The 17,173-nt window shown below is 44.7% G+C and overlaps 4 protein-coding genes across 29 annotated transcripts in view; 3 read left to right on the forward strand and 1 right to left on the reverse strand.

The window, feature by feature from the left end:
* LOC108012947 (uncharacterized) overlaps positions 1-17,173 on the reverse strand; it is an 84,126-nt gene that overhangs the window by 49,744 nt on the left and 17,209 nt on the right. For 4 of the 26 annotated variants that reach the window (XM_070995820.1, XM_070995819.1, XM_070995818.1 and 1 more), the window contains 4 exons: positions 15,891-15,985; positions 12,614-15,703; positions 9,570-9,727; positions 8,919-9,362 (listed from right to left, as the gene is read on the reverse strand). In XM_070995820.1, coding sequence (XP_070851921.1) covers positions 8,919-9,362; positions 9,570-9,727; positions 12,614-15,703; positions 15,891-15,985 — 3,787 coding nt within the window. The other 22 variants (XR_011604012.1, XR_011604011.1, XM_070995824.1 and 19 more) reach the window with 22 other exon arrangements.
* Cdk8 (cyclin-dependent kinase 8) lies at positions 838-2,450 on the forward strand. The gene is made up of 2 exons (XM_017077938.4): positions 838-1,058; positions 1,118-2,450. Exons 1-2 carry the CDS (start codon positions 928-930, stop codon positions 2,325-2,327), a joined length of 1,341 nt encoding a protein of 446 aa, XP_016933427.1. The 5' UTR covers positions 838-927; the 3' UTR covers positions 2,328-2,450.
* On the forward strand, positions 2,746-5,185 carry I-2 (protein phosphatase inhibitor-2). The gene is made up of 5 exons (XM_017078481.4): positions 2,746-3,017; positions 3,365-3,462; positions 3,531-3,698; positions 4,107-4,201; positions 4,257-5,185. The coding sequence occupies exons 2-5, from the start codon at positions 3,383-3,385 to the stop codon at positions 4,535-4,537; spliced, it is 624 nt and encodes a 207-aa protein (XP_016933970.2). The 5' UTR covers positions 2,746-3,017; positions 3,365-3,382; the 3' UTR covers positions 4,538-5,185.
* On the forward strand, positions 16,340-17,115 carry Ilp5 (Insulin-like peptide 5). Its single transcript, XM_017078482.4, has 2 exons — positions 16,340-16,782; positions 16,850-17,115. Exons 1-2 carry the CDS (start codon positions 16,617-16,619, stop codon positions 17,017-17,019), a joined length of 336 nt encoding a protein of 111 aa, XP_016933971.1. The 5' UTR covers positions 16,340-16,616; the 3' UTR covers positions 17,020-17,115.

A 17,173-nucleotide genomic window follows, 5' to 3' on the forward strand; every position in this document is an offset into this window, starting at 1 on the left:
GTCTTGATTTGGCTATCGTTTCTTATCCTTATCTTATCCCCTCCCAGTATAGTACCTCATTCCCGTGCTTTAGGAATATCTGGATACTGTTGTGATATCTTACGATATGGTAATTAAATTAGTCGTGTGTGTTAGTTGATTGATGCGTATTTACGATATATTTATAGTGAGTTAAAGATGTTGAATATTTTTATTCGTATTGTGACAATTAATCGACAAGCAATTTTTTCCAAAACAAGTGAACAATTAAATGATCCGAAAAGTACCTATCTACTATTATTATGTTTTTCAAAACGAAACCTAACAAAATTATTTTCACAAATCCCAAGGATGAAAAATTGAAGCACCGTGTGGGTTTCAGAAGGCACATAAAATGAAGGACCCTATTTTTTGTAAAAAAAAAAACCTTTAGATTTGTATAAATAAATAAAAAGTTGCATATATTTACCTGCTTTTTTGGGGGGGCTTGAAATGGATTACAGTATGTTTGAGAACGTTTATTTTTAAATAAATTAAAGTAACTAACAGCAACGCTGGGCAAATAAAGTATAAATTGCATTGAAAGTTAAATGTGTTTTTTTACCAAAGAATTGTTCCACAATTTTTTACTTTAATATTACATTCTTACCGAACTTAGCACCGCAAACCCTATTATAAGAACGCTTTGTGATCTTCTTTTATAAGTGTTCCTAAACATTGAATAAGACAATTCGAATATTTAAGGGAACTTACTAAACTGTACGATGTAATTGTTACAACCATGTTTAAATATATTTTTTAAATGTGGCAAAGATTTGGCGGGAAAATCGAGCAGCATGCAGCCCTGGTAAACTCTTGTGTTATCGGTTATCGGCGGACAGCTGACTGGCGGCATTCCGAGTTTATAAACAATTTGGAAAATTGCAATTTGCAAACCTTTTAGGCAAAATGGACTACGATTTCAAGATGAAAACGCAGATAGAGCGTACCAAAGTGGAGGACTTGTTCAACTATGAGGGCTGCAAGGTGGGCCGCGGAACCTACGGCCACGTCTACAAGGCCAAGTGGAAGGAGACGAGGTGAGCAGGTCACCTGGTGCTCCAAATATTTACATTAATATTTATTGTTTATACCGCAGCGATGGCAAGGAGTATGCCTTGAAGCAGATCGACGGCACTGGGCTGTCCATGTCCGCCTGCCGCGAGATCGCATTGCTGCGCGAACTGAAGCACCAGAACGTGATAACCCTAATCCGGGTGTTCCTGTCGCACAACGACCGCAAGGTGTTCCTGCTGATTGACTACGCGGAGCACGACCTCTGGCACATTATCAAGTTCCATCGGGCGGCCAAGGCCACCAAGAAGCAGGTGGTTGTCCCGCGGGGCATGGTGAAGAGCCTGCTGTACCAAATCCTGGATGGGATTCACTATCTGCACAGTAACTGGGTGTTACATCGTGATCTGAAGCCTGCCAACATCCTGGTGATGGGCGATGGCAACGAGAGGGGTCGCGTCAAGATCGCCGACATGGGTTTCGCCCGTCTCTTCAATGCCCCGCTGAAACCTCTGGCAGATCTGGATCCGGTGGTGGTCACCTTTTGGTACCGCGCACCTGAACTGCTGCTCGGAGCTCGTCACTACACCAAGGCCATCGATATCTGGGCTATTGGCTGCATTTTCGCCGAGCTGCTCACTTCGGAGCCCATCTTTCACTGCCGCCAGGAGGACATCAAGACCAGCAATCCGTATCACCACGATCAACTGGACCGCATCTTCAATGTGATGGGCTTTCCGCAGGACAAGGACTGGGAGGACATCAAGAAGATGCCGGAACATCACACGCTCACCAAGGACTTTAAGCGCTCCACCTACTCCACCTGTTCGCTGGCCAAATACATGGAAAGGCACAAAATCAAGCCGGACAGCAAGGCCTTCCACCTGCTGCAGAAGCTGCTGCTCATGGACCCCAACAAGCGAATCACCTCCGAACAGGCCATGCAGGACCAGTATTTCCAGGAGGAGCCGCTGCCCACGCAGGACGTGTTCGCCGGCTGCCCTATACCGTATCCCAAGCGTGAGTTCCTTACCGACGACGATCAGGAGGATAAGACGGAAAACAAGCGCCAGCAGCAACAACAGCAGCAGCAGCAGCAACAACAGCAGCAACAGCAACAACAACAGCAGCAAATGAACGCCGAACCGAATGCCAAAAGGGTTCGATTGTCTGGTCAGGGCAACCAGCAAGATTTCCACCACCAGCAGCAGCAGGCCCAGCAGCAGCAACAACAGCAGCAGCAGCAACAGATGATGTTCAATCAGCAGCAGAATTTCCAGCAGCGCTTTAACTGAAAGACTGATAAATGCAGCATTTTTTCTAACCCTCTTATTACTACTTCCTAGCCTTCTAAGTATTTAATGACTTTAGCGCGTAGCAAATACAAGCAAGTAAAGTGTAACATACGAAACCTAAAACTTGTCGCCACATTTATCTTTTGTTGATGCCTACCGGCTGCCGAAATGATATTGATTTGACTAATGGTCGGAACTGGAGGAATCGTTTATTTTCTTTGTATTTTAATTTCAAAACTAAGCTTGAATGGTTTAAATTTGTGCGCAAGAAAACAGGGTGCTTCTAGGTCGACCATAAACTTATCATAAGTAAGTAAAACGGCCACTCTAAAATGTCAGGTTGTTGTCCCCGCTCCACCACTATATCAGCGAAGACACCTTTCTGAGTTTTTAGCTTTTGGCACATTTTTGGTTATTCCGCGGTCACACTGGTTGTTATTTATTAGAATATTTTTAACCGGATGCCATTTGTTTGCAAAAGAAATTAGGAAAGCGGTTAAGAGCAGTGGCTAGTACACCGCCCGAGCCAAATTCGACGTTACCAAAATTTGGAGCAACCCCACCCTGCTGACGACCTCGAGGAGATCGTGGCCCTCGCCCGAAAACCAGCTGGCTGCCAAATTGAAGATTGAGGCGTAGATTGCACTCCAAATTGCAGTTGCAATTGCAAGTTAACAGCAAGAAACACAAGTAAGTGGGGGTTTGATGGAGTTGGAGGTGGATGTGGCGGAGGCGGAGGCCAGCGGAGCCTTGGAGGGACAACTGGGCGTTGCTGGGGGATTGGTGGCCATGCTGGCCACCCACTGGGCGGCGAGGGCGACCCCTCCAAGGGCACGAGGTGTTGCCGCGACCTGTGCCATTATAATCTGGCAAACGTCGCGAATCCAGTGCCTCTTCGGCTACTGCCGCCGTGATTCACGATTGTCCATCAGCAGTAATAGCAACAAAATCAACAGTGACTACAAACCGCCTGACGTAATTATGCGCGTGCCTTGACCGCAACTAAATCAAATTCTGGTCTTTGCCCGATCCTACAGGTAACATAGATCCCCAGGATGCAAAACAATCAGAGCCCACAGCTACCCTGCAAGGGTATACTCAAGACTTCGCGCAGCTTCGACAAGTCGGGAGCCAGGTGAGCTCATCTTATAGCCTCAAGTTATAGCCCCCTTCTCACCCTTCTAACTATTTCCCCTCGAATAGTTTTCGCAAAAGTGCCAAGTTCGATGAGCTGAACGTGATGCAGACCTTCCATCCGGCCGACAAGGACTACGGACATATGAAAATCGATGAGCCCAAAACGCCTTACAACTACACCGAGTCCTATGGGGACAATAGGGACGAACTCGACACGGAGCTGCTTGTGGAGAAGTATGAGAAGCCTAAGCTTACACACTATAAACACTATCACCATATGCTTACTTGCTAAAGGACTGTCATAAGTTAGAAATTTGTAATGGCTATCATAGCTCAAAGGGCTTAGGTCAACAAACACACTTTCCACAAAATGCGTCTTTAGTTTTCAGGTGACATTCATCTCATTTGAAAGCGTAATTGTTTAATTTTCCATCATTCACAGATTAAACAATGATAATGATTGATAATGACATACTAACAGAATGTGACGCGAATAGAATAGTTTTCCAATGTTATTTTGTTTGTGAGGTATTCAAAAGATTAAGATTTATAGTAAACCTAAAATAGAGAAAAGCAAAACAGTCATTTAGCAGGTAACCTTTATACTCTCAACCAATTGCTAAACTAAACCATCCCTTGCAGACTCCGCATAGCGGCCAACACACAACAGTCGACGGAAAGCATCGAGGATGAGGGCTCCTCCGGCGACGACCAGCCCCTGAGCGAAGAGGAGCGACGTAAGTGCCATGAACATCTCAGATTCCAAACCTTTCTCATGTACTTGGGTTACAGAACGACGGCGCGAATTTGAGCGACGTCGCAAGGCCCACTATCGCGAGTTCGAGGCCGTTAAGCTGGCACGGAAGCTGATCCAGGAGGAGGACGACGACGACGAGGACGAGGAGAAGGGCGCGGATAGCCGGCCCTCGGGCTCGGCACAGGGCGCTTCCACCTCCGGCCGCTTCGCGAGCAGTTCGGCGAAAAAGTCGGGCGCCAATGCCAACGCCGACTCAGCCACATCCTCGTCCACCAGCGCCGGCCACACCATGGACCTGGAGCCATCGAACAACTAGAAGCAATATCAACCCATCAATCAATCACTAATGTTTACCTAGCGGACAATGGACGATTCCGAGGGCAGCTCATCCAAACCATGAACTAACGAAATTATATTATATCAAGTGCTGTGCGAGCGCCGAGTGAGAAGTGGATGCTGATTAGCTGAGTGGCGGGGAGCACTCGTGATTAATTGAATTTACCCAACTAAACACGAAAAACAAACCGTCGCCAAGGAGTATCGTCATCGAGTAGTGAACACAGCCGATAAGCCAATGCATTACTTGTTGCAAATCGATTTTACAACACAAAAACTGTGCACCTGATCGAAGAATTTGATTGTACGACAGCAAATATAATTATCGTATGCGTCTCAGCCGTAGCGTACCGTTGCAAATGTAGTTAAACATAAAATGTCTTTTAAATTGATATCGATATGGCTACCCATTGAATTATGATCCAAGTCTCCCGTTCGCAGCATTTAATTTGATTGGATGCCGATGCCCAGTGCCACAGAAGGGAACTACTTGTTGTAACTAGCGTTGAAGTTGATTTGGCCTTACTTTTAGTTATTTATTAATACGATACTATTATGATTACTATTAAGTTTTAGCCATCGAATGCGAACGTTTCAATAAAAAGAGCCCAAAACCCAATGGAAAATAGTTATTCAGTAGTAGTTCTTCTCGTCGCGAGTATTCAAAACTTGCCGTTTATTTAGTTTCTCATTTCATAATAGTTATACATCGTAGTGTAGTTGGGTATAGACATTGCTGGTCATAGTAATTGGTAAAGTCTGAGAGTTTTTGGCCCGTCCTTGACATCGTCCCGGCCGCATCCCCGTCCCATCCGCCAAGATCTGGGCACTGAGTTCGCGGCTGCTCGTCCAGCAGGCAAAGACATCCTCATATTATTGCCCGGGGTCAGCGGGCGAACTAAGATGCCGACCTCGGGCGGATGGGAGGGGCTAATCGGGGAGGTTCGAACGAGCTCGTTGATTTTAATATCCTTGAATGGCATTTTCGGAACTCACAGATTTTTTTCGGCCTGATCGCCTAATCTCTTGTATAACTTACTTAGCGGGATAATTGACGGTTTTTTATAATTTGCAGTTTAACAATGTCAAAGTAAATATATATATATGTGCATATAGTAGAGATATAAGCAAAAAGCATGCAAACTCAAACAGTAAACATTGAGAAACCTGCGAGGACTGCTCCAAAGGATCGACCATCATTTTACAATTTACAATCAGTTGATGGTTCCGAAATGGTTCCTTGAGCTCATCGCCCCCACAGGATCTCCGTTAAATAGAATATGCTCACAATAAATAGATTAGTAGTGCTCTTAAATCTAAGACAAGGTTCAATCTCATTATCAGTTTCCGTCTTGGGTCGCATCGTTTCCATTTCATTAGCTAGTTAACAGTGTAACAATCAACTTAGAATCTAACACTATATGGTGTAGTATATAGTTCTGCTCTGCTATCTTAGCCATACTATATGCACATGCTCCAAATATGTGTATATAGTATGGGTACATAGAGAATATCGTTATCCATCGCCCCGTCTGGGCATCCGGATCAGGGTTCCATATCCACGAATCATCATCTTAATCACTTTTAATGGGTGCGTTCTGTTTGAAAAATCAGCAGGCATCCGTTATCGAGAAAATACCGAAGATGATTTATGGGATGGAGTCACACCTGCTGTAGTATTGCATTCACCTATCATGGGTTCGTTTCGTAACATATGTATATATATGGCGTCGTTAGTGGTCATTTAAGATTAGTATAACAATTGTATATATCCTATATATAGTTTTGTTCGTTAGTGATTCGTTTTAGTAACAGATACATGATCGTTTTCATTATTATTATGAAGTGGGTTCCATTGAATTTTCTGCTGTTGTTGTTCTTGGCATCTTATAATTTCCATCGCCTAACTTAGCCGAAAATGTGCTGGGTACCGGGTGGCACCTTGTAGCTGGGATAGCCATTGTTCAACTGGTGTTTGGCAAAGAAGGGTGTGTAGTCCTGCTAAGTAAATAAGTGTGTTAGGATCTGAATCGTCTTTAATTTGAGAATCTCTTTTCCTACCCGGTTGATTCTCCTGGGACGGCAGACGGGGCCCAACGCCAACTGGCGACGTTCCTCGTTCTCGCGAGCCGCGGCCTCCTTGTACTCCGGTGGTGGCCACTTCAAATCTCCGCGCAATTTGCTGCCTCCTGGAATTTTAGAGAAGAACTTGTTTTACAAATCTTGTAATATGATCACTAAAGGTCACCCTTTTCTAGTTAAAATATTAAATTTATATTCGGTCTTTGGTATATAAACCTTTGTAAGATCTCATTTATTTTATGTTTATTGATCTGTATGCCTTTATCTGCTTTTAAAATTTTTTTATTTTAACCTTTGAGAAATATGAATAGTAAATATTATCGTGGGAGTTCCAAAACAATTTTTGGTTGGATAAAAAATATATGAAATATTATGAAAACATTATCTCATATCAGGATTGTTTTTTATCTGATATATATCTTGAATAACGAGGGTTATTATTCAGGAAATTTGAGATGTTTCCCAAGGATAATAATGAAATATTAAATAAATAATCCTTTTTTCTTCCACCCTATATCCTAGGCTATATCTTTTTAAAGACCTCCTTACTCACCCTGATAGCTGACGGCGGCAGGCTGCGAAGAGTAAACTGGAGCAGGCTGCTGGCTGACTGGCGCCTCCTTGCGCAGGGTGATGATCCCGGGACTGGCGCCCCGGTAGCTTTCCTGTCCAGCGAAGGCTCCAGGGAGCTGCTGCTGCTGCAGATCGGTCTGATCCTGCGAGTACGGAACCTGGGGCTGCGAATAAGAATTGTATGGGGGTTGAGCATAGGTCGAGCCACCGTTTTGCTGTGGGTAATAGGATGGCTGCTGTTGTTGCTGCTGCTGCTGCTGCGGGTACGGTGAAGCCTGGTACGATGGCTGCTGCTGTTGGGGTGGCTGTTGCTGCTGCTGCTGCTGGTTCCACTGTGGTGGCTGATAGGGAGCCTGAGCCTGCGATTGAGGCTGATATTGCTGCTGTGGCACCTGTTGCTGCTGCTGCTGTTGCCACTGTGCTGCAGGTTGCTGCGGTTGCTGTTGCTGCGGGTAGCCACCGTAGGAAGGAGCACCGTACTGCTGCTGCTGTTCAACCGGTGGTGCATTGGTGCATTTGGTGGTGTTCGTTGGTGTTTGGTGGTGCCAACATGCATGTTTGACATGGGTTTCGATCACAGGTTATGGTTTGATTTCGAAGATGGGTGGTGTTTTGTTGGTTGGGAGGTGCATACGACACATTCACATTGGATGTAGACAGACAGATAGAATATGTTGGAAATAGAGATAGACAGAAGTACTTAGTTAGAGGGTGGGAGGCTTAGTTTCGAGTTAGGTATCGGTTTAGTTTTATGCGCAGATTACAGCTGAAAGTCGCAGAAAAAGAAGCAAAGCTAGAGGTTAAGTGAGTATTTGCATATAAACAGCAATTAGTACAGAATTAAGCGTGCAAAGGCGAGTAAGTACAAAATTACATAACATTTTTGGGAATTTGAGATCAGGAACCCATCTTAAACTTTTCAAAATAACTATATTTATTTTAAGTCACTTAAAAAGGTTTTTGGGGGATTATTTTAGCTCTATTTATTTTAAATAGTATAAAACGGTTATTTTTAGAGTTCTTTAAAAATTCCTTTGAACCCAAACCATTTATATCTATTCAAATTACCGGATTATTTGTAAAACATTTTATTTTAAGATAACCAAAACTTTGAGTTTCAAGGTAATTTCAATTGATTTTAAAACTAAGAAAAAAGTGGGTCTATTATCAAAATATTTTGAATTATACAATCTTAAACTGACCATTCTATATATTTTTTAAATTTAATGAGATCAAATTTTAATATCTATTAAAATGTAACCAAAAAATGGGGTATACTCTTTCAGTTTCTGGTCTATAGTTTAAAAACTCATAAGAACAGAAGTTATTTTGCAGACAAATCCGTTTGAAGTAAGAAATGGTTAGTAAGTGTATAAGAAACGGGTATCTCTAAGATAAAAGTTAAAGTAAGGACACTATTCATACAGGTGTTTAGTTAATGTAAGAGAGAAAGATTAGTAAGTGTCTAAAATAGGGTATTAAAGAAATTGTATGATAGAAGTTTAAATAAGGTTTTTAGTAACAGAAAGAAAGTGGAGTTTAGTGAAAGTCTACGAAGAGAGTTTAGTAGGTGACTACGATAGAAGCATCTAAGATAGAAGGAGATCAACGATGGCAGGAGAAAGTCACGATCACAGCCGCAGTGCAATAGGTAGCATCTTTATCGCTTAGCCAAAAGCCGGGATCCAATCCGACCAAGACGGTACCTGCGGCTGCTGATAGGATGGCTGCTGCTGCTGCTGCGAGGATCCCTGGAACGGAGGATAGTCTCCTCCTCCGGCGGTAAATTCACTGCGTGACTTGGGCAGCGGGGCACCAATGTGTTTCCAGCCAGCACCCACATTGTTAGCGGCCTGCACCGACTCCTGGGGATAGTTGGATTGATAGTTCGGTTGATAGTTCGACTGATAGTTCGGATGGGAGGCGGGATCTGGAGTTGGAGCTGGAACCTGGACGGGTTCCCTCGACCGCTGCCGATTGAACTGTGCCTGTGTGTATTGCACAGGTATCTGCGTTTCCTGCTGCTGCTGCTGCTGGTGATGCGGATAACTATCTGGAAACTGGGAGGTGGGTTGCTGTGGTGCTGGGGCGTAGACATTTTGTGGTGGTGCTTGGGTGGTGCGTGGCTGGACGTTGTTATAAATGGGTCCCTGCAAGTTGTCAGTGTGGTTAGGTGAGGGGGTTTGCGTATGGGTGTTCAAATGCTATGTACATGGCTTTATGCCTCACCGGATGAGATACGAATTGTGTGTGGCAGTGGCGGATACAATTATATTTACACTCGAAACTTGACTATATATATGTATGTACAGTTCATTGGTTATAGTGGGGTAGAAAGGGGTTCTCTTGGAAATTACCTGGGGTGGGGCAGCTGCCGCGGGCGCGTGGGCCTGAGCCTGGGCCTGGGGATAGTAGCCCCCGGCGCCCGGAGCTGGACTCTGGGTCTGCGGCTGGGGAGTGAACTCCCGGATGATCCGCTCCTCCGAGGCCGGTGGCCAGGCCACACGCTTGTAGCCTGAATCAAACAGAGAGAAAAACATACGATAAATACTCGGAATTCTTTTTTACAACCATCGCTGCTGCTGCAGCTGCTGAATGCAGCTGCCGTGCAAAAACATTCAACAAAATGCGGCCAAAACGTGGGCGTCACTATAACCTTGGCTACGGCACCACATTGCATTTGCATTTGCACTGCATTTGCCCAGTGCTAGCGAAACAATTTGAAAATGATTTAAGCCAATTAAAATTATAGCCATCGGTATAGCAATGTGCGAACAAAGGAGGCGGTATGAAGGGGGGAGGCCGTGGGGAATTTGGGGCCTATTCTGCAAATCATACACGGCTGTCATTGCGTCTAAATTTAGACGATGAGAACGAGTCGAAAGCTAAGAATTTGACATTACTCATGGGGTGATGAAGATGCTGATGATGATGATGATGATGATGATGCGGATGTACGTGCAACATGTTGCCGCTGCAACCAGCAACATTGTGCGCTCAAAATGCGATCGTATCGTATCGTATCGTATCGTATTGAAACGAATTGGAATAGCGTGTGATATATAGTGTGAAAATAGTGTGTTTACCCTCCAGATTTTTGTAGTTCTCGTTGATGATTTTCCACTGAGCGACCATGGTTATATGTATATTGCTCTCTCTCTTGTATCTCTCTATCTATCTTTCTATCTATCTATCTATCTGGCCGATCGGGCCTTTGCGTAAGAATAAAAATATTCTCGTATAGATATCAAAAATAACAAATACACTTATATATACCAAGATGTATATGTTTGTTTTTTGCGGCTATTTTTTGACTTGTCCGCTCGCAGAAAGTCGAGAAGAGCGTTATATAACCCCGAGGTGCAATCAATCGAATACGATATTTGGAGAGTCAGCTGCTGGGAACACCACACGGTATTTCGAATTTCGGTTTCGCTGATTTATGGCTCTATTTAGGCTATATTTACAGATCGGCGCGCGTTTCGTTTATCCTTCGGATCGATATCGTTGAAAAATTCGAAATAAAATGATTCGGGAAGCACGGTGATTGAGTTTGAGAATTTTTTGTTTTTTTTTTTAATAAAATTCAATTTAATTCGATTCGATTCGCGTGCGTTTGCCCAATTTAATTTCTATTTTCTATTATAGCTATTGGCTATTTTCTATTTGCTAATTCGTTGATCGTTCGCGCTGCGATATGTTTGCCTTCGATGTATGCTACTAAGTGAGGAGCCAGAGAAATGCAGAGGAAATTATTGTTAGCCAGCGCCAAGATGTAGAAACATTGGCACTCGTGTGGGTTCCAACCCACACATTCGGCGTTAGGATTTTCGTATTCGCGAGATGCGCGAAAGTAAAGACTTCTCCGAGAGAATACTTATATCTCACACACGTCTATTACGCGAGGGTCTGCTAAGTATGCTGATCTTGATCTGGGATCCTCAGCCAAAACCCGCCACCCGCCCCTGAGAGACACAATCAACTCCTGGCATTGTTTACACCTTTGATTTTTGTGTGATTTGTGGGCCCCACCTTGAAATACTGATCATCATGCCCACTCCCTCACTCGCGGTAGCTATCTATCTATATCTATCTGTATATATATATATAGATATGGATGATACAGCCGCATTTTTGAGGTTCTTTGCCCAGATCTATAGAGGATTCCCAAGTAGGTTGGCTACTGTTTATTTTGTTATGGCGATTTGTTATGCCTTAGCGGCAAATCAAGTGGGCGCACACCCATCTATCTTGCGGATATTGCCTGATCCCAGCCAACTAACTATCTATCATCTATCTTGTGGCCATAGCATTAGATATAAGTAGTCTGTGACTCAAAGCCAGCGACATCGGTGGCTAAATTTAAACGGCTGTCATTTTGGGCGAACTAAAACAAATCTGTTTTTAAACGTATTCACACAGGTGTACGACAAAAGTTGGCTCATTAAAATTATTAGCAAACTTGTAACTCATATGTCTGATATATCTGCAATATAGCCGCCATATCAAACCATGCATCCCATATAAACGCCCATGTATTCATAGACAATTATTTGATATAATAAGAATGGTTTGCTCGTTAGCCACGCAACAAATTCGTTTTGATGACCGCCAAACGTCACAGATAAATACAAAAAATTTGGGTTTACATTATCTAGTTGGCCCACAAAGAGTCATTTGTGCATGCTTAAGACAATTAATTTTTTTTTGATTTTGGGTATACATGAGTCTGGTGTTTACATATAAACAAAAAATTTAAACAGACATGTATAAAGGTTTATATATAATTGTCAAGTTTTATGAGGAACCCAATTTAAAAACTGAACTATTAGACAACAAATGTTGGAATACGTATTTCAGACTATCCCTGTATTATTATCTGTAAAAAAATCTATATATTTATCCATTTGGCAACGAATTTCGGTGACATAAGTCTAGAGATAAAATGGGCAATATAATTCTAAAATAGAAGCATGTGTTTTACCTATAAAAAATAAGACGAATGAGTCTGAAATTTTAGGGTATAATGCTATATGCACAAGTAAATGTAATCCCAATTACGGATTTGCAAAAAATAGTTCTAAAACAATACGTTGTAGAAAACATAAAAAAAACATTCCCTATTCATAAGTTTTTGGGTACGATTGCTTTGTATTTAAAAATAAACCAATTTGTTTTCCCTTAAACTTGTAAGCTTAAGAATTGAAACCATGAACAATTTTAGCAGGCAGCCAGATTAAGAAATTTTTTCTCTAAGAATAATCCCTTAGTGCCCATGATTCAAGATCCACTGAGTCACCACGAAGAATGTTGGGATTAATATATATCGAATCATGGGGGAGAACACCTTGACACACAAACACAAATGGGGTATACAGAAATCGGTGGGCTGGTGACGCACCTTCAATACCCAAATATGGGCGTGGCGAGACATTATCGAAGGATCGGTTAACGTTGAAATCCCGCTGCACCTCGTCGAAGGAAGCCAGGGATCGAAATTTGTGCTGATCCCCCGACTCGAGACTTGGGAATTCGAAGGGCGAGGGCTTTGCCGCAGAACGGGGCGTGGCCGGGGGCGTGGCAGCCAGCATTGAGGAGGATGCCGACATGCTCTGCTGCAGTGGCTCCGTGGCGGTTTTCACCAGGAGTCCAATATTATGGCCTTCCAGCTGCGGCACATGCGAGTATTTCACCGGAAGATTAACAGGTGATGGTGGTGGCTTCGTCTGGACAGGATTCAGACCATAAGGTGAGCTGGAACGCTGTGGGGCTTCTATGAGAGGAGCAGGATACTTGCGAGAAGGCAACGGACTGGGCGAACGACTCCGCTCCCAGGTGATTTCCGTTTCCGGTTGTTGCAGAGTTGGGTGATTCTTTTTTGGCGGAGGAGGAGGCGGTGGCGTTGGTGGCGGAGAATCTGGAGTAGCTGGCGTGGTCACAATCTCCACAAAACTCCGCTGGCGTTGCAGCTTCTCGGGTGGGGTATTCTCCTTGGCCGACTGGGTGTCCTCCCAGGAGATCTGCCTGGAGATATATGGGCTTCTTACCTCATAGGTAGCCTTGTAGTTCTTTAAAGATTCGTTCTGGAGGTTGGCAATGCGCCACTGGTCGGCTTTATTGAGCTTAGCCCAGTTATTGGGTGAACAGCGCATTTCATCGCAAACTGGGCAGTAGGTTAAGGTCTCTTCATGGAGGCAGGACTTCTCTTTATCCATCACTTCTTCAGTTTTCGGAAGATCTGCTTGGGTCTTACTTGTTTCTAACTCCTTTTTACTCTCCTGTAATTCTGCTTTTTTAACTAATTCCTCTTTTCCTATATCCTTTTTGGTTAAAGGTTCTTCATCCTGTTTGTCATCTTTTATAGATATTTTTTTCTCTTCCCCTGGAATAACCTTATTAGCCTCCCTCAACTCTTTTTTGGCCAGCTGCTCCTCTATGGCTTTCCGTAGCTCTGTTTTGGGTGGTACCTCCTTAACATCCTTAACCTCCCCCATTTCCTTCTTGCCCACCTGTTCCTCCTTCCACTCTTCGAACTCCTTTTTGGCCAACTGCTCGTAGTTGGCAATTACATCCGATACGTGTCTATACTCCATGTCCACATCCACATCCGCATCCACGTCCACCTCCTCGTCCTCGTCCTTGATGACTACGTGCTCCGCCTCAATGACAGCTGGCGTTGTCCGGATTTCTACGTGCATGTGGTCCGCGGATTCTGGTTTTTGCTCTAGAGCCACGGCAATCTTGTGCAGATCCTCTAGAGCACGCTCCACAATGGGCACGTTTTCGGTTAGGGATTCCTCCGCCTCCTCCTCCGCGGCGGTTTCCTCTTTAATCTCTTTCGAGAGCCTCGTGGGTAATCCAGCTGCCCGGGTGTAAATCTGGCGAAGTATGGCTTGAAGTGGACTTTCCGCGGCCAAAATGGGTGACTGTCGATGTGCGAAAATGTCCCAGGAATCATTGGATCCGGAGCTAATGGGTCTGGCTGGTATGAGTGGTGGTGGAGGTGGAGGTGGTGGCGGTGGAGGAGTTGGTACCGGTGTGGTTTGGGCGCTCCTCTGCAGCGCCTGCTTGGCATTCTCCATATAGGCATCGATCTGGAGCAAGTGCTCCGCTATGGACTGCTGTATGTGGGCATATTTCGCCTCCAGCTGGGCAATCTCCACATGGGCCTCGTGCTGCTTCTCCGTGTCGGTCTCCAGTCGGTAGATGCCGCCCTGCCTCCTCGTTTGCTTCTCCTTGGTGAGGGAATCCTGGCCAGACTTGGAACGCATCACGGGTGGCGGTGGAGTGGGTCGCGCTGGAATTGGAGTGGTTGGCGCGTTTGAGCTGCTGCCCTGTCGCTGGAGCAACTTGATGCCACCGGTGGCACTCACATAGGTGGGACTCTCCCGCTCCTCCTCCATCTCCTGGTGATCCTGCAGATACGAACAGGCGTCGTCGTAGATCTGCTGGGCACTCAGCTTCAGCTGATCCGACGAGGTTTCCACGCGAACGGGCACAATACGAGTGTTGGCCAAGGGATTTGGATTTGGGTTCGGATTCGGCTGGCTAATGCTCCCATTTGTGGCCAAAGAAAGGGCCATCTGCTGCTGCTGCTTAACTGCCAGGTTGTCAATTACCCCTCGGCCCGCTGTCTTCGCCTGATTGAGTTGCGCAGCAGCTGGTGTCGGCGGCAGCGGCAAGGTCTCCAAGTCCACATCTTGCCCAGAATTGGGCTCCTCCTCGCTGTCGCCGTCGTGGCCATAGGAGATCTTCACCTCGGTGGCCAGTTTGATGCATCTGCGTTGGACTTTTGGCTTGGAAGTCCTCGGTTTGGGTGGTGGCAATTCCGGAGCACCCACTGTCCGTTTACGGGAGCGTCCACGATCCAGGGAGTAGGCCTGCCTCTTGGGTCTTGGCCGGTAAGGTGCGACTGGAGTGGGTAGAGTTGGAGTTGAGGGCCTTTTGTTGGCCAACTGCTCGTAGTATTCACATCGTGGTGCCACCAAACCCAAGTCCACATCGGCTGCCTTGGTTTCGGGAGCGGAGAAGCCTTTGGAGACGGGAGTTTGATGGAAAACCTCTGATAGGTCACGGTCACCTGAAATCCTTTGGGGCGTTTTGGATCTCTCCTTGGAGCCACCCTCCCTTTGCCGCTGCTCCCTCACCTGTTTAGCCGTTGGTTCTATAATCCTTGTGGGACTCTGAAACTTCTCTCTCAGAGCCTCAATACTGTGCGAGGGATTGCAGGAGATCTGATGACCCTGGGACTCGGCATTGCTAGCCACATCCTGCTCCAATGGTGGCCAACTGTGATCCCTCTTGAGCAAATGCCGTTTGGTGGCCAGTCGATTGATCTTCAGCACGGTGTCCCGATCGATGGTGATGTCCTGCTGGTGGCTGAGATAGTCCGTCTTGATCTGGTCCAGCAGCTGCTGGTGCAGCGTGTGATGCAGTGCATCCCCCTCGCCACGCTGACGACGGCGGCTCTGCCTTTCAGTGGGGTAGAAATCTTGGAGGCGTAAGCCCCATATAATTTACTTAAAGTTATTCTGCAATGTAACACCTATATTGGACGCGCACTGGGACTTTTGGTGGCAGTTTTGTTGAATGTTTTCACACTGTTTCTTTATGTTTTTTTTGGCAACATATAATAGGCACGAATACAGGAAAAAGCCTAACATATAATAATATCTTACCAGATTTGGCTTGTTGTTCTTCCTCTTCGACGGCGCGCAGAACGGCCGAGTTGGCCAAGTTCAGGGGCTTCGTGATTTGGTCGTCGACTTCAATCCTAGAAAGTGAGAAAAAAACACAAAGAACTTGAACAAATCTGCATATAATGAGAGTAGTTTAAAAAGCATTTTGAATTTCGCGGCATGCACTGCTTGAACTGCTTACACTGCTTAACGTTCCCGCCAAATTTGAATTTACATTTTGATTTCAATGCAATTCCACCGAATTAAAATATAATGGTTTTAATAATTTTATAAAATACATAAAAATGTATTATGTTATACTTTTGCTAAGTTTGCATTTGTGTATTTAAATGTATTATATCTTATTTTAGGAAACTAAAACCGAATCTTGTTGAATACTTTATAATTCATTTATCCATGACCTTGATTTTTCAATTAGTTGTTGGCTCATTTGGGTCATTAAAAGTGAAATCCAGTGAATCTAAATATGGCTTGAAATGAGAGTTGGTAGTATTATTTTTAGACTCCGCATCCCATTGGTGCATCCTATTAAAAGCAGAATCCTTCGACGTCCTGCCATTGAAAATTAGCAGGCACGCTTCGACCCACGCTGACCCCAAAAGACTAATCAGATCAGACAAGTGGAAGTGCGCCGGCGGATATAAAAGTGGCTTCTATTGGCGGAAAGTGCATCAGATCCTTTCTAGCAGCATACCCAGCAGGACTATGATGTTCCGCACCGTGATCCCTTTGCTCCTGCTCCTGATCCCGCTCCTGGGATGGGCAGAAGCGAGGAATGAAAATATCCGGGTTTGCGGACCTTACCTGATGGAAATGATGACGGCGATGTGCCCCAACGGCTTCAACGGAATTTATCAAAAACGAGACTCCAGTGAGTATTTTTTGTATTGGTTTTTAAAACGCCAAAAGTGAATTTTTTGGCTCCCTATCATTTTCAGTGATTTTTGATTATGTGATGGCCGATGGTGACGAAAATGCGGTTTCCGAAGACCACCATGGCCGGATGAACTCACTGACGGGATTGCGGCGCATATACCGGGGTATTGTGGACGAATGCTGCCTCAAACCGTGCAGCAAGGCGACAATGAAGAAATACTGCAGGGATTGATCCAAAAATTTGTTAAGCTACCTGTTCTATCCCTATTAAATTAATACGATATATTAGGTTTTAATTATAAAGCACGTCCTTAAAAAAATCAAATAAAATATATATGCGCAATTACAAAAACTGTTAAGTACTGTTATGAGGAGGACCAATCATG

Source organism: Drosophila suzukii, chromosome 3, assembly GCF_043229965.1.
Source record: "Drosophila suzukii chromosome 3, CBGP_Dsuzu_IsoJpt1.0, whole genome shotgun sequence".
NCBI lineage: Eukaryota > Metazoa > Arthropoda > Insecta > Diptera > Drosophilidae > Drosophila > Drosophila suzukii.

Excerpts from the sequence above, each read along its gene's own strand:
- Cdk8 (XM_017077938.4), top strand. The coding sequence starts at position 928 with ATGGACTACGATTTCAAGATGAAAACGCAGATAGAGCGTACCAAAGTG. Across the intron at positions 1,059-1,117 it reads GCCAAGTGGAAGGAGACGAG|CGATGGCAAGGAGTATGCCT; the intron begins GTGAGCAGGTCA and ends TTTATACCGCAG.
- I-2 (XM_017078481.4), top strand. The coding sequence starts at position 3,383 with ATGCAAAACAATCAGAGCCCACAGCTACCCTGCAAGGGTATACTCAAG. Across the intron at positions 3,463-3,530 it reads TTCGACAAGTCGGGAGCCAG|TTTTCGCAAAAGTGCCAAGT; the intron begins GTGAGCTCATCT and ends CCCCTCGAATAG. Across the intron at positions 3,699-4,106 it reads ACGGAGCTGCTTGTGGAGAA|ACTCCGCATAGCGGCCAACA; the intron begins GTATGAGAAGCC and ends CATCCCTTGCAG.
- Ilp5 (XM_017078482.4), top strand. The coding sequence starts at position 16,617 with ATGATGTTCCGCACCGTGATCCCTTTGCTCCTGCTCCTGATCCCGCTC. Across the intron at positions 16,783-16,849 it reads TTATCAAAAACGAGACTCCA|TGATTTTTGATTATGTGATG; the intron begins GTGAGTATTTTT and ends TATCATTTTCAG.